At 50.0% G+C, this 26914-nt stretch overlaps 1 protein-coding gene across 1 annotated transcript in view; it reads left to right on the forward strand.

Annotated features, from left to right (window-relative positions):
• LOC140408949 (uncharacterized) overlaps positions 1–26356 on the forward strand; it is a 71035-nt gene extending 44679 nt beyond the window's left edge. Inside the window, exon 2 of the mRNA XM_072496890.1 lies at positions 23899–26356. Within this exon, the coding sequence (XP_072352991.1) occupies positions 23921–25138 (1218 nt within the window). The 5' untranslated portion in view covers positions 23899–23920 and the 3' untranslated portion in view covers positions 25139–26356. The remainder of the gene's footprint in view (positions 1–23898) is intronic.
• Positions 26357–26914: the final 558 nt, after the last annotated feature.

The following is a 26914-nucleotide window of genomic DNA, read 5'->3' on the forward strand; positions in this document are numbered from 1 at the left end:
AACACAGATAAGGCAATTCTCGACATAATGGGTTACATTGCTTTTCTAATCGGGCCACCAACGCAAAGGTCTTAAATGGGCAATGGTATTGTCTATCCCCTGATGTCCGTGTCCATCATGAAATTGGTAAATGAGCTGGTTTCTGTCCTGGGTCAGGACCACATAAATTCTATTTTTTAAAACTATGCCATCCTGTACAGTCAGTGCGTCCTTCCATTTATCATAGGGTGCTGGGAAGGTGCCGTCTAAAACCTTTTTGAGGGTGTCGTCTGCTTTATGGGCTTGAGGTAGATCCTCAATATTGGTCTGGGAAATCTGGACTGAGTGTATCATTTCGCTTTCGGGTGAAATGAAATGAAATGAAATGAAAATCGCTTATTGTCACGAGCCGGCTTCAATGAAGTTACTGTGAAAAGCCCCTAGTCACCACATTCCGGCGCCTGTTCGGGGAGGCTGTTACGGGAATTGAACCGTGCTGCTGGCCTGTCTTGGTCTGCTTTCAAAGCCAGCGATTTAGCCCTGTGCTAAACAGCCTTTAGCCACACCTGGGTGGCTGCCAGAAGTGACCATGGCGTGATCCTGCTTTGGCTAAGGCGTCAGTCTTTACATTACCGGGTGGGGACGAGCGATGATGGCTTCTTACTTTAATGATACCGTCTGTGCGATCTGAGGCTATCTTGAGAATGTGCTTTAACAACGGGGCAGAGGGTAGGGGTTTTCCATCGGCTGAAAAAAAAACCTTGAGATTCCCACAGGGGCAGGAATTCTGTTAAACTGTTGCACACATACAGGCTGTCGGAGTGTATGGCTGCGGGAGTTGGAAAAGAGTCAGGGTGCTGAATTACATTTTAAAGAGGTCTCTTCTAGCGGGCGTCCCTGCGGGTCTTCCACGTAAATTTCACAACCACTAATTCTAACTCCATTTTTGATTGTGGAAGTACCATCTACATAAATTTTTAATGTATCCCCTGTGGTTTGGGAATCCTGTGTCTTACTGCCTGCTCGTGGGTGTAGTGACTTTGGGATAAAGGGTCCTGTGTGGTGTTGGGCTGCTATGATCTGGCACTCATGTGAGGTCCTTGCATATTGGAGATTATCGGCCAGGAATTTGTGGGTTTTGGTGCGTTTTACCGTAATGTCCCTGCCTTGTAATAGTAGTGTCCAGCGAGTTGCTCTGATTTGGCTGACTGAACCATGCTTTAATCTACTGTCTAGTAATAGTTGCGTGGGGGTATGCTCGGTCAAGATCGTGACTGGGTTGAGGCCTGTGATGTACGCAAAGCACTGTACTGCCAAAAAGACTGCCAGCAAGTGCCGTTCGCAGGCTGAGTATCCTTGCTCTATGGGATCTAATACTCTTGAGGCATAGGCTGCGGGTCCTAAGTGATCGTGTCGTTCTTGCAGGAGTACTGCTGATAGGGTTCGGTCGGTGGTTGCTACTTCTATGGCATCGGCAAGTCTGGGTCTGGAACTTTTAAAGCGGGGGCTGTGCCGAGGGTGCGTTTTAAATCATCAATGGTGTCTGTGTGCTGCGGAAGCCATTCCCATGGGGCGTTCTTTTTAAGGAGCTCTGAGAGTGAGACTGCTTTGGTGGCAAAACCGTCTATATAATTTCTGCAATATCCTACCAAACCTAGGAATGACTGGAGTGCAGTGACATTTTGGGGCAGGGGCAATTTAACGATGGACTCGATCCGTTTTTGCTCAATTTCTCTCTTCCCGTGGGTGATGATGGTGCCTAAATAAAAAACCTTTTTGCCTGTTGGGGGTTTACCTTACAACCGATTGATTGCAGTAGGCCTAGTAATTCAGATAAGAGCTCTACGTGTTCCTCTTTTGTGTCCGTTTGCAAGAGCAGATCGTCTACATATTGTATTAGGCATTCGGGAAACTTTAGAAAGTCCGTTGGCCAATTGTTGGTGGAAAATGGAGGGGGAGTTATAGAATCCTTGTGGGAGGCATATCCACGTGTACTGCTGCCCTTGAAACGTAAATGCGAATTTATACTGGCAGGCCCTGTCTAACGGGATGGGCCAAAAGCCATTGCTGATGTCCAGCACTGTGAAATACTTTGCCTGTGCACCCTGTTTGAGCATGATCGCAGGACTGATGGCAACAGTGGGGGCTGCTGAAGGGGTTACCTTATTAAGTTCTCGGTAGTCGATCGTTATTCGCCATGAACCGTTGGGCTTTTTTACAGGCCAAATTGGGGCATTATTTGTGGAAGCTACGGGTCGAATAACTCCTTGGTCTAACAAACTGTTAATAACCTCGGCTTGCTGTGGGAATCGTATTGCTTTTGCGGCTTTGGATCGGGGCGCTTTCATTTAACTGTTGCCAATCGGGAGCATCTTCCTCATCTAAATCCAGCAGAGGGCAGTAGAGCGGAGCTGCTGATTGGCTGTTGCGGGGAATATTTGCATTACTGCATTGCGGTCACCATATCTTGAAGGTGGTTTGTGGAGGAGCTGTTGTCAAGTGACAGTTAAACCTGAAACACTTCTTCAGTGTTTCCCTCTCTACCTCCTCCTCTAACCAAAAAAAAAGACAATCACTGTAAGGATCCCAGCTGAGTCAAGATCAAGAGGGAGACTCGAGGGCAGGTAGAAGTAGAAAGAAGTTGAACCGTGATGTCACAGCCTGCAGTGAAAGAGTGCGAGGAGAGCGGCGGGGACTCAGTGAAAGAGCGTGAGGAGAGCGGCGGGGACACAGAATAAAAGAGCGCGAGGAGAGCGGCGGGGTCACAGGATAAAAGAGCACGAGGAGAGCGCCGGGGACACAGTGAAAGAGCGCGAGGAGAGCGCCGGGGACACAGGATAAAAGAGCGTGAGGAGAGCGGCGGGGACACAGCTGCCGGAGAAAAGGCCTTCAGATTTCCGGCGGGTGCAGTGGCCAGGGGTCTGTCGGGAAGGAAAGTTTTCCACGTTAAAAACTTACCTTGAAGAGTGACATCACAGCAAAGCAGTGACCTGATTGGCTGGTAAGGAAAGTGCTCCAATTAGCAGTAGCTGGGAGAAATTTAACTCTTCATGTGTTAGTAAGTATTGTGATTGGTAAGTAAAATCTTTATTCCTTTCACTTATTCATTATTTGATATTATATTTGTAATCAGTTAAGGTAAAGTGTAAAAATGGCAGGAGATCACAGACCCGTGTTATGCTGCTCGTGCTCAATGTGGGAGTTCAGGGACGCGACCGATGCCCCTCACCCCTTCATGTGCGGGAAGTGTGTCCAGCTGCAGCTCCTGTTAGACCACATGACAGCTCTGGAGCTGCGGATGGACTCACTTTGGAGCATCCGCGATGCTGAGGAGGTCGTGGATAGCACGTTCAGTGAGTTGGTCACACCGCAGATTAGGATTGGTGAGGGAGACAGGGAATGGGTGACCAAAAGGCATAGAAAGAGCAGGAAGGCAGTGCAGGTCTCCCCTGCGGTCATCTCCCTCCAAAACAGGTATACCGTTTTGGATACTGTTGGGGGGGATGACTCACCAGGGGAAGGCAGTAGTAGCCAGGCTCATGGCACCGTGGCTGGCTCTGCTGTACTGAAGGGCGGGAAAAAGACTGGCAGGGCTATAGTCACAGGGGATTAAATCGTAAGGGGAGTAGACAGGCGTTTCTGTGGTCGAAAACGAGACTCCCGAATGGTATGTTGCCTCCCGGGTGCACGGGTCAGGGATGTCTCAGACCGGCTGCAGGACATACTGAAGGGGGAGGGTGAACAGCCAGTTGTTGTGGTGCATATAGTCACCAAAGATATAGGTAGAAAAAATGGGATGAGGTCCTACAATCAGAATTTAGGGAGTTAGGAGATAAGTAAAAAAGTAGGACCTCAAAGGTAGTAATCTCAGGATTGCTACCAGTGCCACGAGACAGTCAGAATAGAAATTCAAGAATAGTCAGAATGAATACGTGGCTTGAGAGACGGTGCAGGAGGGACGGGTTCAGATTTTTAGGACATTGGAACTGTTTCTGGGGGCGGTGGGGCCATTACAAATCGGATGGTCTACACCTGGGCAGGACTGGAACATTTGCTAACACTGTTGGGGAGGTTTTAAATTAATGTGGCAGGGGGATGGGAACCAGATTAGGAAGTTAGAGGTCAGTAAAGAGGCAGCAGCTAAAGCCAGTAAGGTACTAGATAATAAACCCAATGTGACTAAGGGGAAGAGTAGACAGGGAAGAGATGATGAACGCAAAGGGACAGGTGGTCTGAGGTACATTTGTTTTAATGCAAGAAGTGTAGCAGGTAAGGCAGATGAACATAAGGCTTGGATTAGAACCTGGGAATATGATGTTATTGGTATTACTGAGACTTGGTTGAGGGAAGGGCAAGACTGGCAATTAAATATCCCAGGGTATAGATGCTTCAGGAGGGATAGAGAGGGAAGTAAAAGGGGTGGAGGAGTTGCATTACTGGTCAGAGATGATATCACAGCTGTGATTAAGGGGGGCACGATGGAGGATTCGAGCACTGAGGCAATATGGGTAGAGCTAAGAAATAGGAAGGGTGCAGTAACATTGTTGGGACTTTACTACAGGCCTCCCAAAAGCGAGCGTGAAGTCGAGGTGCAAATATGTAGACAGATTATAGAAAAATGTAGGAGCAATAGGGTGGTCGTGATGGGAGATTTTAACTTCCCCAACATTGAATGGGACTCATGTAGTGTTAGAGGCGCAGATGGAGCAGAATTTCTCAGGAGCATCCAGGAGAGTTTTTTAGAGCAGTATGTAAATTGTCCAACTTGGGAAGGGGCCATACTGGACCTGGTATTGGGGAATGATCCCAGCCAGGTGGTTGAAGTTTCAGTCGGTGATTACTTTGGGAATAGCGATAACAATTCCATAAGTTTTAGAATACTCATGGACAAAGACGAGAGTGGTCCTAAAGGAAGAATGCTAAATTGGGGAAAGGCCAAGTATAACAAAATTCGACAGGAGCTAGGGAATGTGGATTGGGAGCAGCTGTTTCAGGGTAAATCCACATTTGAAATGTGGGAGTCTTTTAAGGAAAGGTTGATTCGAGTGCAGGACAGACATGTCCCTGTGAAAATGAGGGATAGAAATGGCACGATTAGGGAACCATGGATGACGGGTGGAATTGAGAGACTAGCTAAGATGAAAAAGGAAGCATACATAAGGTCTAGGCGACTTAAAACTGATGAAGCTTTGGAGGAATATCGGGAAAGTAGGACAAATCTCAAACGCGCAATAAAGAGGGCTAAAAGGGGTCATGAAATATCTTTGGCTAACAGGGTTAAGGAAAATCCCAAAGCCTTTTATTCGTATACAAGGAGCAAGAGGATAACTAGAGAAAGGATTGGCCCACTCGAAGACAAATGAGGGAATTTATGTGTGGAGTCAGAGGAAATGGGTGAGATTCTTAATGAGTACTTTGCATCGGTATTCACCAAGGAGAGGGACATGACGGATGTTGAGGCTATGTTAAATACTCTATATCAAGCCGGCATAAGGAAGGGGGAAGTTTTGGATATTCTAAAAGGCATTAAGGTGGACAAGTCCCCAGGTCCGGATGGGATATATCCCAGGTTACTGAGGGAAGAGATGGGACGAAATAGCTGGGGCCTTAACAGATATCTATGCAGCATCCTTGAGCACGGGTGAGGTCCCGGAGGACTGGAGAATTGCTAATGTTGTCCCTTTGTTTAAGAAGGGTAGCAGGGATAATCCAGGGAGTTATAGACCTGTGACGTCAGTGGTAGACAAACTGTTGGAGAAGATACTGAAGGATAGGATCTATTCACATTTGGAAGAAAATAGGCTTATCAGTGATAGGCAGCATGGTTTTGTGCAGGGAAGGTCATGTCTTACAAACCTAATAGAATTCTTTGAGGAAGTGACAAAGTTAATTGATGAGGGAAGGGCTGTAGATGTCAGATACATGGACTTGAGTAAGGTGTTTGATAAAGTTTCCCATGGCAGGTTGATGGAAAAAGTGAAGTCGTATGGGGTTCAGGGTGTACTAGCTAGATGGATAAAGAACTGGCTGGGCAACAGGACACAGAGAGTAGTGGTGGAAGGGAGTGTCTCAAAATGGAGAAAGCTGACCAGTCGTGTTCCACAGGGATCCGTGCTCGGACCACTGTTGTTTATGATGTACATAAATGATCTGGACGAAGGTATAGGTGGTCTGATTAGCAAGTTTTCTCATGATACTAAGATTGGTGGAGTTGTAGGTAGCGAGGAGGACTGTCAGAGAATGCAGCAAAATATAGATAGATTGGAGAGTTGGGCAGAGAAATAGCAGATGGAGTTCAATCCAGGCAAATGCGAGGTGATGCATTTTGGAAGATCTAATTCAAGAGCGGACTATACGGTCAATGGAAGAGTCCTGGGGAAAATTGATGTGCAGAGAGATCTGGGAGTTCAGGTCCATTGTACCCTGAAGGTGGCAACACAGATCGATAGAGTGGTCAAGAAGTCATACAGCATGCTTGCCTTCATCGGACGTGGTATTGAGTACAAGAGTTGGCAGGTCATGTTACAGTTGTATAGGACTTTGGTTAGGCCACATTTGGAATACTGCGTGCAGTTCTGGTCGCCACATTACCAGAAGGATGTGGATGCTTTAGAGGGGGTGCAGAGGAGGTTCACCAGGATGTTGCCTGGTATGGAGGGTGCTAGCTATGAAGAAAGGTTGAATAGATTAGGATTGTTTTCGTTGGAAAGACAGAGGTTGAGGGGGGACCTGATTGAGGTCGACAAAATTATGAGAGTTATGGACAGGGTGGATAGCAACATGCTTTTTCCAAGAGTGGGGATGTCAATTACAAGGAGTCATGAGTTCAAGGTGAGAGGGGGCAAGTTTTTTACGCAGAGGGTGGTGGGTGCCTGGAACGCTTTGCCAGCGGAGGTGGTAGAGGCCGGCATGATAGCATCATTTAAGATGCATCTAGACAGATACATGAACGGTCGAGGAACAGAGGGAAGTAGATCCTTGGAAAATAAAAGACTGGTTTAGATAAGGGATCTGGATCGGCGCAGGCTGGGTGGACCGAAGGGCCTGTTCCTGTGCTGTAATTTTCTTTGTTCTTTGTTCTTTCTAAATCCTGCCTGAAAATGTACCTGAAGCCATTCTGTACTGAGAGTAGCGACTGTAACTTTTCTATCTTCTGTCGGCATTTAGCATGGTCAACAGTACTCTACCTCTGTTCCTTAGTGGAGTTGTGGAGCACTCTCAAAGTTGCTTTTAAATCTGCGCATTTGCTAGTTAGCTGGGTGACCTGTTGTTCTGTTTCCTCTCTTTTTAAAAAAAAATATATTTATTAAAGTTTTTTAACACAATTTTTCTCCCTTACAAACAATAACACCCCCCCCCCCCGGTAACAAAAAAAACGAGAAATCGCGCAGAGCAAGATATATACATGGCAAAATGATATATTTACACAGCTTTGTACACTGGCCCTCACCCGTACGTGCCAGTTTCCCCAACCCTTCATGTTATCTCTTGCTCATCCACCCTCCCAGGTAGTCCCCCCTTTCCCCCCCCCCTCCCCCCTCCCTCCCAGGACGTCCCCTCCACCGCCCCCCCCCCCCCCCAAGGTTGCTGCTGCTGCTGACCGACCTTCCTCTAACGCTCCACGAGATAGTCTAGGAACGGTTGCCACCGCCTGTAGAACCCCTGCGCAGACCCTCTCAAGGCGAACTTAATCCTCTCCAACTTTATGACTTTATGAACCCAGCCATATCATTTATCCAGGCCTCCAGACTAAGGGGCTTCGCCTCCTTCCACATGATGAGCAAGATCCTTCGCCGGGCTACGAGGGACGCAAAGGCCAGAATGCCGGCTTCTTTCGCCTCCTGCACTCCCGGTTCGTCCACTACTCCAAATATAGCCAGCCCCCAGCTTGTCTTGACCCGGACTTTCACCACCTGAGATATTGCTCCCACCACTCCTCTCCAGAACCCCTCCAGTGCCGGGCATGACCAAAACATATGGACATGGTTCGCCGGGCTCCCTGAGCACCTTACACATCTGTCCTCTACCCCAAAGAACCTACTTAACCTCGCCCCCCTCAAGTGCGCTCTGTGGACCACCTTAAATTGTATCAGGCTGAGCCTGGCACACGAGGAGGAGGAATTAACCCTACCTAGGGCATCAGCCCACAGACCTTCCTCGATCTCCTCCCCCAGCTCCCCCTCCCATTTACCCTTCAACTCTTCTACCAGCGCTTCCCCCTCTTCTTTCAACTCCTGGAGTATTTCCGACACCTTGCCCTCCCCGACCCATACACCCGAGATCACCCTATCTTGAACTTCTTGTGCCGGGAGCAACAGGAATTCCCTCACCTGTCGCCTCACAAAAGCCCTCAACTGCATATATCTAAAGGCATTTCCCGGGGGTAACTTGAACTTCTCCTCCAGTGCCCCTAGGCTCGCAAACGTCCCGTCGATGAACAGGTCCCCCATTCTTCCAATCCCCGCCCGACCATCTTATCCGGGACAAACCGGTGGTTACCCCTGATCGGGGACCACACTGATGCTCCCATTGCAGCCCGGTGCCGTCTCCACTGGCCCCAGATCCTTAGTGATGCCGCCACCACCGGGCTCGTGGTATACTTTGTCGGCGAGAGCGGCAGCGGTGCCGTCACCAACGCCCCCAGGCTTGTTCCTTTACAGGACGCCATCTCCACCCTCTTCCATGCCGCCCCCTCTCCCTCCATAACCCACTTGCGGATCATCGCCACATTTACTGCCCAGTAGTAGCTCCCCAGGTTTGGCAGCGCCAACCCTCCTCGGTCCCTACTGCGTTCCAAGAACCCTCTCCTTACTCTCGGGGTCTTATTCGCCCACACAAACCCCATAATACTCCTGCCTACTCTCTTAACTAAGGCCTTAGTGATCACGATGGGAAGGCACTGAAACACAAACAGAAACCTCGGAAGGACCACCATTTGGACCGACTGCACTCTACCCGCCAGCGACAGTGGTAACATGTCCCATCTTTTGAAATCCTCCTCCATTTGCTCCACCAACCTCGTCAGATTCAGTTTATGTAAGGTCCCCCAACTCCTGGCTATCTGGATCCCCAGATACCGAAAGCTCCCCTCCGCCCTCCTCAGCGGTAGGTCCCCTATCCCTCTTTCTTGGGCCCCGCCTGTAACACAAGGAGCTCACTCTTCCCTACATTGAGCTTATAGCCCAAAAACTCCCTTAGAGTCTGCATGACCTCCACCATCCCCTCCATTGGATCCGCCACGTGCAGCAACAGGTCATCCGAATATAGTGACACCCGATGCTCTTCTCCCCCTCGGACCACCCCCCTCCATTTACTAGACTCCCTCAATGACGTGGCCAATGGTTCGATCGCCAATGCGAACAACAGGGGGGACAGGGGGCACCCCTGCCTTGTCCCTCGGTACAGTCGAACGTACTCCGACCTCCGCCGGTTCGTCACTACACTCGCCATCGGGGCTCTGTAAAGGAGCTTAACCCAATTGATAAACCCTACCCCGAAGCCAAACCTACGCAGCACCTCCCAGAGGTACTCCCCCTCTACTCGGTCAAAGGCCTTCTCCGCGTCCATAGCTGCCACTATCTCCGCCTCTCCCTCCTCCGATGGCATCATTATCACGTTTAAGAGCCGCCGCCGCACATTGGTGTTTAGTTTCCTGCCCTTTACAAATCCCGTCTGGTCCTCGTGGATTACCCCCGGGACACAGTCCTCGATCCTCGTGGCCAGCACTTTTGCCAGCAACTTTGCATCCACATTGAGGAGCGAGATCGGCCTGTACGATCCACATTGCAGTGGGTCCTTGTCCCGCTTTAGGATCAAAGAAATTGTCGCTTCCGACATTGTCGGGGGCAGGGTCCCCTCCTCTCTTGCCTCATTAAAGGTCCTCACCAGTAGCGGGGCCAACAGGTCTGCGTACTTCCTGTAGAACTCCACCGGGAATCCGTCCGGTCCCGGGGCCTTCCCCGCCTGCATGCTCCCCAAACCCTTGCTCAGCTCCTCCAACCCAATTGGTGCCCCCAATCAGCCACCTCTTGCTCCTCCACCCTCGGGAATCTCAGCTGATCTAGGAATCGTCTCATCTCCTCTTCCCCCGCTGGGGGCTGGGACCTGTACAGCTCTTCAAAAAAGGCCTTGAATACCTCGTTTATTTTCGTCGCACTCCAAACCGTGGCTCCCCTTCCATCTTTGACTCCCCCTATTTCCCTCGCTGCCATCCTCTTACGGAGCTGGTGTGCCAGCATCCGACTAGCCTTTTCCCCATACTCGTAGGTCGCCCCCTGCGCTTTCCTCCACTGTGCCTCCACCTTCCCTGTGGTCAACAGGTCAAACTCCGTCTGGAGCCGTCGTCTTTCCCCAAGTAATCTTTCCTCCGGGGCCTCAGCGTATCTCCTGTCCACTCTCAAAATCTCCCCCACTAACCTTTCCCTTTCCATACCCTCTGTCTTCTCCCTATGAGCCCTAATGGAAATTAGCTCTCCCCTGATCACCGCCTTCAACGCCTTCCATACCACCCCCACCCGCACCTCCCCGTTGTCGTTGGCCTCCAAGTACCTTTCGATACACCCCCTCACCTTCCCACACACCACCTCGTCCGCCAGCAGTCCCACATCCAGCCGCCACAACGGGCGTTGGTCCCTCTCCACTCCCAGCTCCAGTTCCACCCAGTGCGGGGCATGGTCCGAAACGGCGATAGCCGAATACTCCGTCCCCTCCACCCTCGGGATGAGCGGCCTACCCAGAACAAAGAAATCTATCCGGGAGTAGGCTTTGTGTACATGGGAGAAGAAAGAAAATTCCCTGGCCTGCGGCCTTGCAAACCGCCATGGGTCCACTCCCCCCATCTGACCCATAAACCCCCTAAGTACCTTGGCCGCCGCCGGCCTCTTTCCAGTCCTTGATTTGGAGCGGTCCAGTGCTGGATCCAACACTGTATTGAAGTCCCCTCCCATTATCAGGCCTCCTATCTCTAGGTCCGGAATGCGCCCCAACATGCGCTTCATGAATCCTGCATCATCCCAGTTCGGGGCGTATACGTTTACCAACACCACCCACGTCCCTTGCAGCCTACCGCTCACCATTACATATCGCCCTCCATTGTCCGCTACAATAGTCTTGGCCTCGAATGAACCCGCTTTCCCACCAATATTGCCACCCCTCTATTCTTCGCGTCCAGTCCCGAGTGGAATACCTGTCCTACCCATCCCTTTCTTAGCCTGACCTGGTCCGCCACCTTCAGGTGTGTCTCTTGGAGCATGGCCACGTCCGCCTTCAGTCCCTTTAAGTGCACGAACACTCGAGCCCTCTTCACCGGCCCATTCAGGCCCCTCACATTCCACGTTATCAGCTGGGTTGGAGGGGCTCTCACCCCCCCCACGCCCCGCCGACTAGCCATCTCCTTTTCTGGGCCAGTCCCGTGTCCACGCCTCCCTCACCCTCCAGTCCCCCAGAGGGGGGACCCCCGTCCCGACCACCTCTTCTGTGTCCCATTCCCTTTCGGCCAGTGCAGCAGCAACCCTTTCCCCCCCCCCCACCCCCCGCTTCCCCCTCCCCTCCCCCGCTAGACCCCTGTCTAGCTTTTTTGCTCCCCCCCATGTCACTCCCGTCAGTCAGCTGACGCCTGCTGACCCCGGCTTCCCCCGCTGTTCCATTGACCTCCCCGCGTGGGAGTCTCCCAATCCATATGTATTCCTTCGTTCCTCTTCCCGCCTTTCCAAAGCCCGCTCTGCCCCCTCTGGCGCAGCTCCTGTCGCGGCCTTGTCTCTCTCCCCCAGCCCATGCAACATTTCCTGCACGTGATTGACCCCCTATATACAACAACCATCACACATCAAACCCCAAAACATCCCCTTCACCCTCACAAACCCTCAGTTAGAGTCCAACTTTTCGGCTTGTACAAAGATCCACGCCTCTTCAGGCGTTTCGAAGTAATAGTGTTGGCCCTTGTATGTGACCCACAGTCGCGCTGGCTGCAGCATTCCGAATTTCACTTCTTTCCGGTACAACGCCGCTTTGGCCCGGTTGAAACCCGCTCTCCGCTTTGCAACCTCCGTGCTCCAGTCCGGTTATATTCGGATCTCTGCATTGTCCCACTTACTGCTCCGCTCCTTCTTGGCCCATCTCAGGACCCACTCTCTGCCATGAACCGGTGGAACCTCACCACCGTTGCCCTTGGCGGCTCATTTGCCTGGGGCTTCTTTGCCAGCACCCGATGTGCCCCGTCCAACTCCAGCGGCCTCGAAGGGGCCTTCGTGCCCATCATCGCCTCGAGCATCGTGCTCGCGTATGCCCCGGCATCAGCCCCCTCCACTCCCTCAGGGAGACCCAGGATTCGCAGATTCTTTCTCCTCGACCTGTTCTCCAGGTCTTCGAGTCTTCCCGCCCACCTCTTGTGTAGCGCCTCGTTCTGCTCCACTCTCACCGCCAGGCCCACGAGCTCGTCCTCGTTCTGACTGACTCTTTTCTGTACCTCCTGGATCTTAGCTTCGTGGGCCTTCTGGGTGATCCCGAGTCCTTCAATTGCCGAAAGCATAGGCGCCAACATCTCCTTGCGCATCTCCTCGCGCTGCTCCTCGAAGCAGCGCTTGATGAACTCCTGCAGCTCCCCTTTGTCATTTTGTTTTCTTCCCCTCGCTTCTCCCGTTGCTCCAGTGCCGCTCCTTTGGCCGTTACACTTCTGGTCCGTTTCATAGAAGTTGGAGGAAGACCTCTCTCTTCCCTTCCCCACGGGCTGCGTCAAAAAAAAAAGTTCCGTTGGGGCTCCTCTAACGAGCCCCAAAGTCCGTGGTAGCGGGAGCTGCCGAATCGTGCGGCTTAGCTCCGCATAGCCGCAACCGGATGTCGTTCTGTTTCCTCTTTTACCAGGACTGCACACTGTGTATCTTGGTAAGCTTTATCATACTGGGTCTGGAAGCTACTAAGGTGACCTAGACATGATTGATGTGCGCGTTTTACATTGGCCATTTCCTTATCCTTAGCTGCTAACTGTTCCCAGAGTTGCTCAATTATCTTCTTGCTTTCGTTATTATTTCCCTCGCTTTTTTCTTCCTTCTCAATTAACTGCCTACGGAGCATCTTCACGACCTCCTCTGTGCCTCGCAACTGTCCCAAACAGGACACTATTGCCATCAGCTTTCTGACTTTCTCTTTTCTTGTGGACCTCGCTTACGTTCTCCCATCAAGCCTGTCCTATCTTTCCAGGTTCTGACTCATTATTAGCGCAGAAATTCGACCAGAGGGGCCATCCTTTCCCCTTTAAGTATTTCCTTAACTCTTCCTCCCAATTGGACATTGCTCTGCTCTGTTGGTCGCTGCAACCTCGGGTTCCTCTGGATTCATCAATCTTTCCATAGCTTTAGTGGCCATTACGTCTCTTATCTCTTTCTCTACTTTTAATTTGGGACAGGGGAATAAGGCGGCGATTTGAACAGTGGGTATGGCTTCAGCTATTTTCCGGCTCACAGTCCTTCGATAGTTGTACACAATTCTAACAAGTTTACCTTACTCTTCCTGTTAGGTACGCATACGGGTTAGTACACACTTCCAAAATTCGGTCATTTGGTCGCTATGGGACTTGCACTTGTGGTTCTTTCTCTTTCTCGCAATTGGACTCAAAGTTTGTGGGTTCTCTCGTCACTCCTAATAGAGTCCCGTCAAAGGTCGCCAATAATGTTGCTCTATTTACTTATCTCGGTGAATCACAAAACTTTCCCTTATATCGATCAAATGACCACACAACCAGTTAGTTAGTTCAAAATATGGTTCACATACACAAGAATTATCTCAACATGCAAACACAATATCTACTATGAGTTAAACTACACCTATCAGCTACAATAACCTATACTTAACTTCAGGGCAACCGGCACTGTGCAAATGGATAAAGGCCTTTATCTGGATTTCACTTGGCTGATTCGAAGAAAGTGGTTCTGTCTCTGCTGGGCTCATCCGTCAGATAGCGATCGTTGGTCTTGAACTTAGCTGGCTGCTCCTGCTGCAATTGGGTGTCACAGGCCGGATGCAAGACAGACAGAACACATGGCTCTGCCCTCTTTTATACCCCAGGAATTTCGCACTCTTTGGGGCAGTCCTTAACCTTGGACCGAATAGTTCACCAGGGCTCTGATCACTCTCTTCGATTTCGGCCAATAAAGGGGCGGGTGCCTTGGTAGCTGGGCGGGTCCTTAGTGGTCATTGACCTTGGCAGTTGGGCTTTCTGAGTAAGGGGAGTGGCACCGATCAGTCTGTGGCTGTACCGGTTGCTTGATTGGAGTTCTATTGTCCTGGGAAAATGGGCCATTATAATGTAAACGAGCGGGGGTTTCGGTCATGTCTGGTTAACTGCGTTTTAGATACACATAGGCTGTGTGTCTGTCTGAGTCCTGGGTTGGCCATAATTCCCATGGTCCTTTGCAGGTGGCCATCTTAGATGGCTACAAAATGCCGTTACTCCACTACCCGAGCATTTTAAATAGTTCCGTAGGTCCCCGGGTAGGGCGGGGGAAATGCCATTACTCCACTACCCGAGTGTGTTGAAGAGCAGGACGAGTGTGTATTCCTAGGAAGGGGCTACTTCCTAGGTCAGGATAGACTGGTGGGTTAGAACCAGCAAGAACGCAATGGCGATATGTTGGGTGTCCAAAGCCTGATGACAGGACGAGGGTGTATCCCTAGGAAGGGATTACTTCTTAGGTCTGAATAGACTGGTGGGTCAGAACCAGCAAGAACAGATATGACAATATGCTGGGTGTCCAAGGACAGATGACAGGATGAGGGTGTGTGGTTGGTGAGGGACCGTCCCCGATTCTATGGAAGGTGGGGTGAGCCCCACGCACAGCGACGGAGAAGATCGGACTCTGATTGGCGGGCGGGGGGAGAGAAGATGGTCAGAGAATGAATATAACAATTGCTCTTAGTGGGGGTCGATCGTGGAGTTGTGTGGCAGGCACACAATGTAGAATGGGTTGGTGGTCTGTTATTTGTTGGGGGGGGGAAGACGGCTTAACGTGAGTGCTGATGATGGAGGTGCTCTCAGAGTCTGATCAGTGAGAGGCGAGGGGCAATTCGAATTGCAAATAGCATGCAGGTAGGAGAAGAAGGGATGGGGAGTCGAGGTTGAAACAAAGCACAAACAAAGAAACCGTGTGTGCGTGGAGCACACATGATGGGGCAGGTTCCATCAGAAATCGTATACCATGCTTCTTGGGAGGCGTCCGATTGCCATCATCTGGACACCTCAGAATGTTTGTGCTCCACACACCTCAGAACACTGCGCTCCGTAGTTGTTCTTATAATACCCCCATGGGGGGTTCATCCATGGAATCATCTCCCTCCCCTGGTCGGCAGACCCCGTCTGCCGGTTGCTTGTGTTCATTGGGTTCAGGGTTACCGTGTCCTGGTCCTCGAATCGTTCGGCTAATCTGATCAACCGTCCGGCGTGGCCCCATGTCCAATAGGGGGACTGGAGAGTGTGAGTGGTTGTGGGGTGGTTGCGTTGCGGGTGGGAACTGCTTCGTGAAGGTACCAATGGTAACCACTATATCCTTAAATTCATTCCTGCATGGTGGGGGTAGTCCGATGTAATCCACATGGGGATTTGTCCAAGGACCCTCCACAGGACGGGTGTGTCCAATATGTCCCCTCCTGGCGCACCGTCGGGAATATTCTGGTCGCAGATGAGGCAGTCCTCAACGTAGTGAGTGACATCATCCTTTAGTTCTGGGTACCAACATGATGGTGGTCCGTACTGGTCTCCAAGCCCTGGTGTCCGTGTCCGTCATGGGATTGGTATATGAGCTGGCTTCGGCCCTGAGTAGGGACCACATCATTCCTGCCCTTTCAACAAATCTGACCTGTATGGTCAGCCCGTCTTCCCATGTTGCGTAGGGGGCCGGGAATCACCATTCAGCATCTGTCCTAGGGAATCGGCTGTGCATTACGACTGAGCTAGGCCGGCTACGTTAGTCTGGGAGACGTCAATCGCATTCATCGGCTCACCTCCGGGTAGTTGCCAGAGGTGTCCGTTATGGACACTGGCCCTGGCTAGGGTGTTGGGCGCGCAGTTGTCGGGTGGGGGGTGCGGGGATGGCTCATATAAAGGTAACTATATATAGTGAGGACTAGCTTTAAATAGTGAGGGCTATCTTTAAGTAGTGAGGGCTATCTTTAAGTAGTGAGGGCTATCTTTAAATAGCCCTCACTACTCACTGCTCCGAAAGCTAGTGACATCGAAACAAACCTGTTGGACTTTAACCTGGTGTTGTAAGACTTCTTACTGTGCTCAATCCAGTCCAACGCCGGCATTTCCACATCAGGGGCGAGATTCTCCGACCCACCGCCGGGTCGGAGAATCGGCGGGGGCGGGCGTGAATCCCGCCCCCGCCGGTTGCCGAATTCTCCGGCACCGGATATTCGGCTGGGGCGGGAATCGCGCCGGTTGGCGGGCCCCCCCCCGCGATTCTCCGGCCCGGATGGGCCGAAGTCCCGCTGCTGGAATGCCTGTCCCGCCGCCGTGGATTAAACCACCGCTCTTACCGGCGGGACAAGGCGGCGTGGGCGGACTCCGGGGTCCTGGGGGTGATCTGGCCCCGGGGGATGCCCCCACGGTGGCCTGGCCCGCGATCGGGGCCCACCGATCCGCGGGCGGGCCTGTGCCGTGGGGGCACTCTTTTCCTTCCGCCTTCACCACGGTCTCCACCATGGCAGAGGCAGAAGAGACCCCCTCCACTGCGCATGTGCGGGGATGCCGTGAGCGGCCGCTAACACTCCCGCGCATGCGCCGCCCGGCAATGTCATTTTCGCGCCAGCTGGCGGGGCACCAAAGGCCTTTCCCGCCAGCTGGCGGGGCGGAAATCAGTCTGGCGCGGGCCTAGCCCCTCAAGGTTAGGGCTCGGCCCCTCAAGATGTGGAGGATTCCGCCCCTTTGGGGCGGCGCGATGCCGGACTGATTTGCGCCGTTTTTGGCGCCTGTCGGCGGACATCGCGCCGATTACGGAGAATTTTGCCCCATATCTTTAAATAGTGAAGGCTAACTTTAAATAGTAAGGCCTAGCTTTATATCCTGAAGGCTCGATTTATATAGTGTGGACTAGCTTTCAAGGTGAGGGCTAGCTTTCAATAGTGAGAGCTAGTTTTCAATAGTGAGCAATAGCTTTAAATAGTGAGGGCTAACTTTAAATAGTGAGGACTAGCTTTGAATAGGAGGGCTAACTTCATATAGTGAGGGCTGTTGTGTTATGTAATTTGGAATAACACAAGCTGCCACTTGATGCAGTTTTGAGTAAAAGGTGCTCCAGACTTTGAAGTGAGTTCAATGTGTTTTATTGAACTATTAGCACAGTTCTCAATGAGTTCGACTCTCTGCTAATCTAAATGTAGTAACTCAGTCTAACTGAACCAGCCTTGCTCTAAGCCACGTGCTGGGGTGTGATGCTGAGGATACACCCTGTCTCACTCTGCAGATGTTAGTCTGTGCAAAGAGGCGGGGTGTGAGTGCCTCATCCCTTTTATAGTCAGATACCACCCCTGAGTGCCGTGACTGCTCATTGGTCATATCCTATTCTATGTGTTCATTTGCTGCATGTTTGCATATCATGACATCTACCTTTTTAAAAATGTTTTGTTGGCGTATGTGAATGTATTTACATATGAATGAGTCTGTCTAACGTGACTGACGGAGAACAACAGAACAGAGCAAACAAAACAAATGTTCACAAGTCCAGTCTCTGAGGCTTGCGTCTGATCCTGGTAGATCACCAGAGAGGTGGCGGAGGGGACGATGGCGCCTTGACAGGCGGGATGGAAGCCTGACTGGTGGCCTCGTGGTGCGAGGTATCAGGAGGTGGCAATTCAACATATGGAAATGGAGGAGAAAGTGGTTGTGGGCAGGCAACTTTGCGCAGTGCCCGTCGATTCCTTTGCATGATGGAGCCATCAGCCATACGTACAACATAAGAGCGGGGCACGGCCTGTCGAACAACGACAGCCGGGGCAGACCACCCACCATCCGGTATCTTGATCCTGACAGTATCTGCCGGGGATAGCACGGCCAGATCGGTGGCATGGGCATCATAGTCCTCGCTTTTGACGGTCTCTGAGCTGCTGCATCTTCTGCAGCACTGGGAGGTGATCCAAGTTGGTCAGGTGTATGGCTGGAAGCGTCGTCCGCAGATCCCTGTTCATCAGGAGTTGAGCCGGCGACATGCCAGTGGACAATGGAGTTGCCCTGTACGCGAGCAGTGCAAGGTGTATGTCGGAAGCAGAGTCTGCGGCCTTGCTGATGAGGTGTTTCACAATCTGCACCCCTTTCTCGACTTTTCCATTGGACTGCGGATAGTGCGGACTGGAGGTGACATGCTCCACCATTCTCGACTGTTAAAGCACGGGCCATTGTCACTCATGATGGTGATTGGGATGCCATGCCTTGAGAACGTCTCCTTACAGGCTTTGATGATGGTCCGAGAGGTGAGGTCCAGGAGCTTCAGCAACTCAGGGTAATTCGAGAAATAGTCGATGATCAATACGTAGTCGCGACCATTCGTATGAAAGAGGTCGATGCCAACCTTGGACCACGGAGAGGTCACTATGTCATGCTGTTGGAGTGTCTCCTCGCTCTGCGCTGGCTGGAAACGCTGACAGGTAGCACAGTTCAGGACCATGTTCGTGATGTCCTGGCTGATGCCAGGCCAGTAGACAGCTTGCCGGGCTCTGCATCTGCACTTCCCGACGCCCAGGTGTCCCTCATGAATCTGGTGCAGCACCAAGCTCTGGAGACTGAGTGGAATGACAATCCTGTCCAGCTTGAGGAGGATACCATCAATCACCGTCAGGTCATCCTCCACATTGTAAAATTGTGGGCACTGCCCTTTCTGCCAGCCATTGGCGAGGTTGTGGATGACGCGCTGCAAGAGGGGGTCTTTGGCTGTCTCACCACGGATGAGAACTATCACTCTCAGGAGAGTGTTAGCACACAGCTTCATCTGCGATTCGATATGTTGGATGATCTCCAGCGGCTCACTGAGCGAGGTGATGGAGCGGAACAATGTATCAGCGATGATGAGCTCCTTGCCAGGTGTGTACACCAAGTTGAAGTCATACCTCCTAAGTTTAAGCAGGATTCTCTGCAACCAAGGCGTCATGTCGTTCAGGTCTTTGTGGATGATGTGGACCAGAGGTCTGTGATCCGTCTTGACAGGGAATGTCGGCAGGCCGTAGACATAATCATGAAATTTGAGGATGCCGGTGGGAAAACCCAAGCACTCCTTCTCAATCTGTGCATATCTGGTTTCAGTGGCCGTCATCGCCCTTGATGCATAGGCTACTGGTGCCCAGGATGATATGTCATCTCGTTGAAGCAACACCGCACCAATGCCATCTTGACTCGCATCTGTGGATATCTTTGTCTCCCGGTTTGGGTCGAAGAATGCCAGGACTGGTGCAGTGGTGAGCTTGGCTTTCAACTCCAGCCACTCTCTCTGGTGTGCCGCCTTCCGCTCAAAGGCAGTTGACTTTTTCACCAAGTTACGTAGGGCCGTGGTGTGTGTGGCCATGTTTGGAATGAAATTGCCCAAAAAATTGACCATACCCAGGAAGCGCAGCACCGCCTTTTTGTCCTCAGGGACCTTCATCACCTCGATAGCCTTGATTTTCTCTGTGTCCGGGCGCACACCATGCTGTGAGATCTGGTTGCCTAGGAACTTGAGCATCGACGTGCCAAAACAACATTTGCACCTGTTTACCTTTAGACCGTTGGCATGTACATGGCGGAATACCTTCTGGAGATGGGACACATGTTCTTCAGGGGTCGTGGACCATATGATGATGACGAATGTGATATAAAATAGTTACTTTAGAGATACTAGTTAATGTAATGTAGAAATAAGCCACTTTGATTTTTGCAGTTAGGGACAAAGGAATTTGAGACCGCATGGAAAAAGCAGGAAGAGGTGTGTCTATGAGGGTGATGCTTCATTGATAGGGGCCAGAGAAAGGGATTGGAAGTGAGCCAATCAGAATAGATCGAACAGGTCAGGAGGGACATAGGCTGACCTATGTCCGTCGAGTATGTGAAATTTGATACCATTTGAATTGATTTTGCAGAGATCCCTTTGTCTGTTAGTTCAGTCGTTTTCTGGAGTGTAAGAGGCTGGATGTCCTGTTACATTTCTGTAAGATGATTCAAGCTTGCAAGCTAAATAAATAACTTCTGTTTACGTGCGAATCCGTCTCAACTTTTATTGAGGCCAGACTGACAGGGAAAGAAATTTGGAGATCAACATTTGGTGCCGAAAACCGGGATTTCTCTGGGCGATCCTGATCCAACTGCGAAATCAGAATTAGACTGATTATGAACAGGAGGACGGGAACAAAGGGCCCTCAATGTAGAAATGGAAAACGACCAGCATTGATTGTTCCCCTCTTCTTATCGTCTGATTAGTCTGGTCACTCGCGGTTGGCACAGAAAGACCGCCTCGACGAAATCACAGGTCAGTCTGGGGATTAGCACTTTAATTGATGGGATTTCATATTGTTGTTTCGGCTTGGGTTAGGGTTTTGGGCTGATGGGACTTTAGATAATAAAGGTTCAGTCTATTATCAGGGTTCAGAGGCTGATGTGACTTAAATAATAAAGGTTCAGTCTATTATCAGGGTTCAGAGGCTGATGTGACTTAAATAATAAAGGTTCAGTCTATTATCAGGGTTCAGAGGCTGATGGGACTTTAAATAATAAAGGTTCAGTCTATTATATGGGTTCAGGGGCTGATGGGACTTCAATAGATGGGGGTTCAGTCCAGTATAACTGTTTTTAAATCTGAAGATGGTTCAACTCTATGTGTGAGTGTTTTAAATATATAGTTGATTAAGCTAAAATTGTCTCCTTGGACTGTAAAGTTCCGAGGTCTAGTTGAGATTGTGAGGTTGAAGCAGAAGTCTCTCAAAGGGTTAACAGCAGCAGGCGGAGTTGAAAACAGACAGTGCTTCTCACTCAGGCCTTGAGATAACAGCACCAGTCTGCAGTGTAATCGGATACCTTTCCTTTGAGTCAGTGAACACCAGCAAAGTTACGTTTTGAATTAATTAAAGGAAACCAGTGGGTTTCTCCACCTCTTTGATAAAAGTTATTATTTTCGAAAGCAATTGATTGAAATTGCCAGAATCTTAAATTTTACTTACTTGAAATAAGGTTTATCTCATTTTATCTGGAGATTAATAGAAACTTAAAGAAGATCATGGACACCATTTTAAAAAGTGTCAATCTGGAGATGATAATTGATTTTGCTAATACTTATGATAGTTGATTTTGCTAATACTTATGTGTATGTAACAGAAAAAAAACTTGTTAAAAGAAAAATTGTTAAGATAAAGAAATAATTAAGTTGTAAATGTTATACAAGTTTGTGTTAAGCAAATTGTAAATTTAGTTCTGAGTTGAGATCAGAGCTAAGCTTGCAAGTTGCAGTAATTCAATTTGAATTTTCAAACATTTTTAAGTTTTAAAAAAAAAGAGAGCAAATAGAGAAAAGAAGGACACAGATCTTGAATGCGTTGAATAGCACATTTCAAAGGCCCATAAATCTTTCTGTTATCTTAGACCTAAAACCTAGGAAGATTGACGAGCCATAGGAATGTCTGGGGCGTTTTAATGAAATCTACCGGGGGCAGTCAGGCGATTTGCTGTATCAAAATGGTCAGAATTCCCCTCAATACTGTGCTATGTTAATGCATTGCCTACCACCTTCTGTGGTTACTGCTGTGAAATGTAATAACATGAATTGGACAGAGAATGACCATTCCCAGATGGCAAGGGCAGTCAGATTTTACTGGAAGGAGGGTGTAGGCCAAGAAGGAGGCTCAGTTACAAAGGTTAAGACTGAGTATGTAATGAAAAAGGATGATCAGCGATCCCAACAAGCGGCAGAAATGGTAGTTTACCAGCAGGAGCTCCAATATAGTGACTTTGGGTGGGTGGATCAGCGAAGAGGAGGATGAGACAACAGTGCTATATTTCTATCACCCCCCAGTGGTGGACGTTAGACATTGAACAGTCACTGCATCATGTTACCCTGGCCTATGACAGAACTGGACGAAACAGGGAGTTGGAGGACAAATACCGGCCATTACTTGAGACCGAATGGCCAGTCAAGGTTACAGCCACAGTCACGGGAAAAGAAGGTACAGCCGATTTTGTTACAATATCACCACATTTATGGCCACAGTCAGCTTCGGTAAGCCCTCATATTACACGTCAGGTCCATGACCAGTACCATGCCAGGGATATGGGGCGAATGGTCAGCATCTTACCGCAGCTCGTCAGAATAGGTATGAGATATACCTTTTGAACAATCCACGTCTGACATTTAAATACTGTACCACTATCAATCCAGCCTGTTTTCTTAGTGGTCCCCCTGTCCATGAAGACGCACCTGGCCACGACTGTTTAGCCTTGATTCAGGAAACTACCACAATAAGGGGCGATTTGAGTGACATTTCGTCAGAACAACCTGACATGATTATGTGTGGTCAAATATCCCACCGGGGTTTAGTTAATGACCTACTGCAGGCCCCCCTTCTGCCAGCGCAGATTTCCGTTATTAAATGCGCTGCCCACACGAATGGTACAACCCCAGTTGACGTTGGTAATGAACGAGCAGATCGTGCAGCGCGCACAGCCGCACAAATTCAGCAAGTGATGGTGCCTAAAATGTTAAGTCAGACTAAACGATCTACTATGAATGTGTCTGCTTCTGACAAGCCAATGCCAGACGTCATAAGGTTACAGGAGGACGCTCCTGAGAGTGATAAACAAATGTGGAAACGGTTAGGTTGTACATATGATTCTGTTTCCTCTTTATGGACCACGCCTGCACATCAGACTTGTATGTCTGATGTACTGGCTTTATGGGTCATCGAATGTGTACACTTTGCAACTCATTGTGGGGCTCGAGGGACTAGTGATTTGTTGCTGGACACTTGGTGGCACCCTAAAATGCAGGGGTTGGCCCAAAGTATCAGTAATCGGTGTTTGATTTGTCAGCAATATAACACCGGAAAAGGTATCCCTTGTGGGAAGGGGCAAACCCCGTTGCCCAGTGGTCCCTTTGAGACGCTCCAAATGGATTACATTGAGTTGGAAAGGTGTCAATGTTATAAATATGTTTTGGTCATTGTGGATGTGTTCAGCAGATGGGTTGAGGCGTATCCGACTATCTCTAGTAAAGCTGCTACTGTGGTTAAAGTCTTGATGAGGGAAATCATTCCCCGGTACGGTATACCAGCTCAGTTAAGTTCTGATAATGGGCCTCATTTTATTGGACAAATTAACAAGGAGTTTTGCTCCCAGTTGGGCATACGCCAGCAGTTACACTGTGCTTACAGACCGCAGGCGGCCGGGTTGGTTGAGAGACACAATCAGACCCTCAAAACTAAATTGGCTAAATTAAGAGCAGACACGGGACTGACATGGCTTAAGTTGCTCCCCGTTGCCCTCTTCCAGCTGCGGGTTACACCTGCGGGACCAGCCCGGCTCTCTCCCGCCGAGATTCTTTATGGCAGGCCTCTTAGAACTCCTTGGAGCCTGCAGGTTCCCAGACGGGTTCAGTTTCATCAGATGACTGAAGAAATGACCACCTATGTTCTAGCCCTTACGCAAGTGCTCAAGGAACTCCATGGCCCAGTCCGTGCGGCTCACCAGCCATTGCCCCAGTACCTAGCTCACTTTCAGTCCAGCCCGGTAGTTATGTCATGGTCAAAAATTGGACTAGGAAGGGGTCGGAGCCGCGATGGGATGGGCCCTTCCAAGTTCTCCTTACCACCCCCACAGCAGTTAAAGTGGAGGGGCGAAGTGCTTGGGTCCACCTACATCACTGTAAATTGAGTCCATCTCCACTACTGTAAAAGGTCGGATACTAACCTGCCTCCCTTCTCCAGTGCTATTTTACAGGTGTGGAGCATGATGGAGTGGCTACGCATCGTCTGTCTGATATTTGGCCTCACTTCGCTTGGCGTGTTATTGGCGATGGACATGGAAAAGGGGAATATTATGTATCTGTGTAGCCCCAACCAATCTACAAGGATACATCACCTATGCAAAGGTGATGTTCTTCACTGCCCCCATATACGAGGACATGGTATCGACTCATGGAAGGTCATCAAAGTTAAGGAGAATGCGGGAGTCATGAAGCAGCTGCACCGGTCCCGGCGATGGGAAGGGAACATTATATGGACATTGCCTTGTTTTTGGAATACATGTAAATTTGATTTTGGATGTGTTAAAAGTGGTACAATAAAGGTAACATCAGGCTGTCAGAAGAGTGTAGGAAGAGACCATGAGAAAGAGAAAGGGACTAGAGAGAGGACGGGGCGTGTGAGAAGGGAAGTACAGCTAGAACGTAGGTTACCGGGAGATGCACTTAAGTTAATTAAAGGCCAAACTGAGGAAAACCCGGGTAGTATGAATCTCTTCTACCAGATTTACCACCGTCTGTATGGCCAGGGACGGGTTGTCTGCTACCCAAACCCCGCAGCGGTGTCTAGGTTATTTTCTGTTTCACCGCTTTGGGGCACTCCCCAAACGGTGGTTCATTGTCAGCGTTCCGAGCCATTGCCCGAGCAAGTCACTCTTCCTTACGATCCGGATTCAGCACCACCGGCTATTTGCCTTCCCCTTCCTCGGGATAATTCCCATTCACAGTACGATAGGCTGCGACGGTGGAGGGCGTACATACCTAGCCACTTCACTCCCAATAGGGATTCCCGGTCGTACGAGAATTGCTTCAGCAGTGAAGAATATGGCTGTTTGCTGGTAGAGGTGGACACAAATATAACATGTCTGTTTCCCACCTGTACGGACAGGAGGTGCCATATCACCCAGGCGTCTGGCCAATGCGTTTGTTACAACATCACTTGCGTTCCATTGAACGCTGGCCTCCAGCTCCTTTGTGGCTGGGCGAATGTCTCTCATATCACTGTTGGGAATAGGGCTTTCTGCATTGCTGGGCGGCCCGAATGGGCATTTCAAAATTGGATAAACTGGGCTACTGGGAGGTCCTTACGCAACCGATATACTGATTGTGATGCTAGTCTCCACACGGAACAAGGATACTACTTTTTATTTAATGGTACGGCGACCAACGTTTTGTCACCCCATTTCCCCGCCGAATTGCTATAGGGACTCTAGTCCCTACCACAGTCCCCTGCCCTTCGGCGTGGAACCTGCATAATCAGTTAGCACGCCGGGCAGTCTCTGCTGAATTTTGCGAGAACTGGAAAAAACCTCAGGTTCTCGCACCCAACCGGGGCCACTCAGCCGGGTGGGGCATTCTGAGCGTATTGACACTGGGAGGTGTGGGGGGTTCCTTGGCTGTTAGTGATCGGAATTATTTTATTTGCGGCCTTACCATCTTGGGAAATGAAACCTTGGGAGCCCTCGGGGCAATAACTAAGGAGTTGTCTCAGCTACGGTTGTTTGCAATGCAGAACCGGTATGCTCTTGACTATCTTCTGGCCCGTGAGGGTGGGGTATGCGCCATAGTACAGAGCAAGTGGATCATGGGTGTTCAGGACTTGACCGCTAACATTACTAAATTTATGGATCGCATACGGGATCACTTGGACGGGATGCAGGATCCTGACTCTTGGGGTAACTGGGGATCTGGAGGATGGAAGGACTGGTTGATAAATATGGCCATGTATCTAGTGGTAGCTATCGGCTGCATCTTTGTGGGCCTGGCCATCCTTAAATGTGTGATGGGTAGAATGCGGGGTGCACTGGATCAGATCACCGCCCCAATCACCGAGAAAAAAAATTTAACTGTTAAAATCCATGAGGGTGAGGCAGATGAAGGGGGGCTAAGGCAGGAATTGGAAATGCAGCGACGGATCTTTTTAGATGAGGAACCGTAGCTATAGATTGGATAGTTCGGTTATCATGGAATGATAAAAGGAGGGAATGACGAATGTGATATAAAATAGTTACTTTAGAGATACTAGTTAATGTAATGTAGAAATAAGCCACTTTGATTTTTGCAGTTAGGGACAAAGGAATTTGAGACCGCATGGAAAAAGCAGGAAGAGGTGTGTCTATGAGGGTGATGCTTCATTGATAGGGGCCAGAGAAAGGGATTGGAAGTGAGCCAATCAGAATAGATCGAACAGGTCAGGAGGGACATAGGCTGACCTATGTCCGTCGAGTATGTGAAACTTGATACCATTTGAATTGATTTTGCAGAGATCCCTTTGTCTGTTAGTTCAGTCGTTTTCTGGAGTGTAAGAGGCTGGATGTCCTGTTACATTTCTGTAAGATGATTCAAGCTTGCAAGCTAAATAAATAACTTCTGTTTACGTGCGAATCCGTCTCAACTTTTATTGAGGCCAGACTGACAGGGAAAGAAATTTGGAGATCAACAATGATGTCGTCCACGTACACACGAACCCCTTCAATGCCTTCCATCATCTGCTCCATGATGCAATGGAATATCTCTGATGCCGAGATGATGCCAAATGGCATGCGATTGTAGCAGTATCTGCCAAAAGGCGTGTTGAAAGTGCAGAGCCTTCTGCTGGACTCTTCCAGCTGGATTTGCCAAAACCCTGTGATGCATCCAATTTGGTGAAGATGCGCGCGTGTGCCATCTCACTCGTGCGTTCCTCGCGCTTCGGGATGGGGTAGTATTCCCGCATGATATTCGTATTGAGATCCTTGGGATCAATGCAGATGCGCAGGTCCCCCGAAGGCTTCTTTACGCACACCATCGAGCTGACCCTGTCAGTCGGTTCGGTGACCTTGGATATACCTTTTTGCTGAAGATCCATGAGCTGTGCCTTCAGGCGCTCTCTCAGTGGAGCAGGGACTCGTCGTGGTGCGTGGACCACTGGCTTGGCATCAGGACGTAGCAGAATCTTGTATCGATACGGCAGCGTGCCCATCCCGTTGAACACATCAGGA

Source organism: Scyliorhinus torazame, chromosome 3 (assembly GCF_047496885.1).
Source record: "Scyliorhinus torazame isolate Kashiwa2021f chromosome 3, sScyTor2.1, whole genome shotgun sequence".
NCBI lineage: Eukaryota > Metazoa > Chordata > Chondrichthyes > Carcharhiniformes > Scyliorhinidae > Scyliorhinus > Scyliorhinus torazame.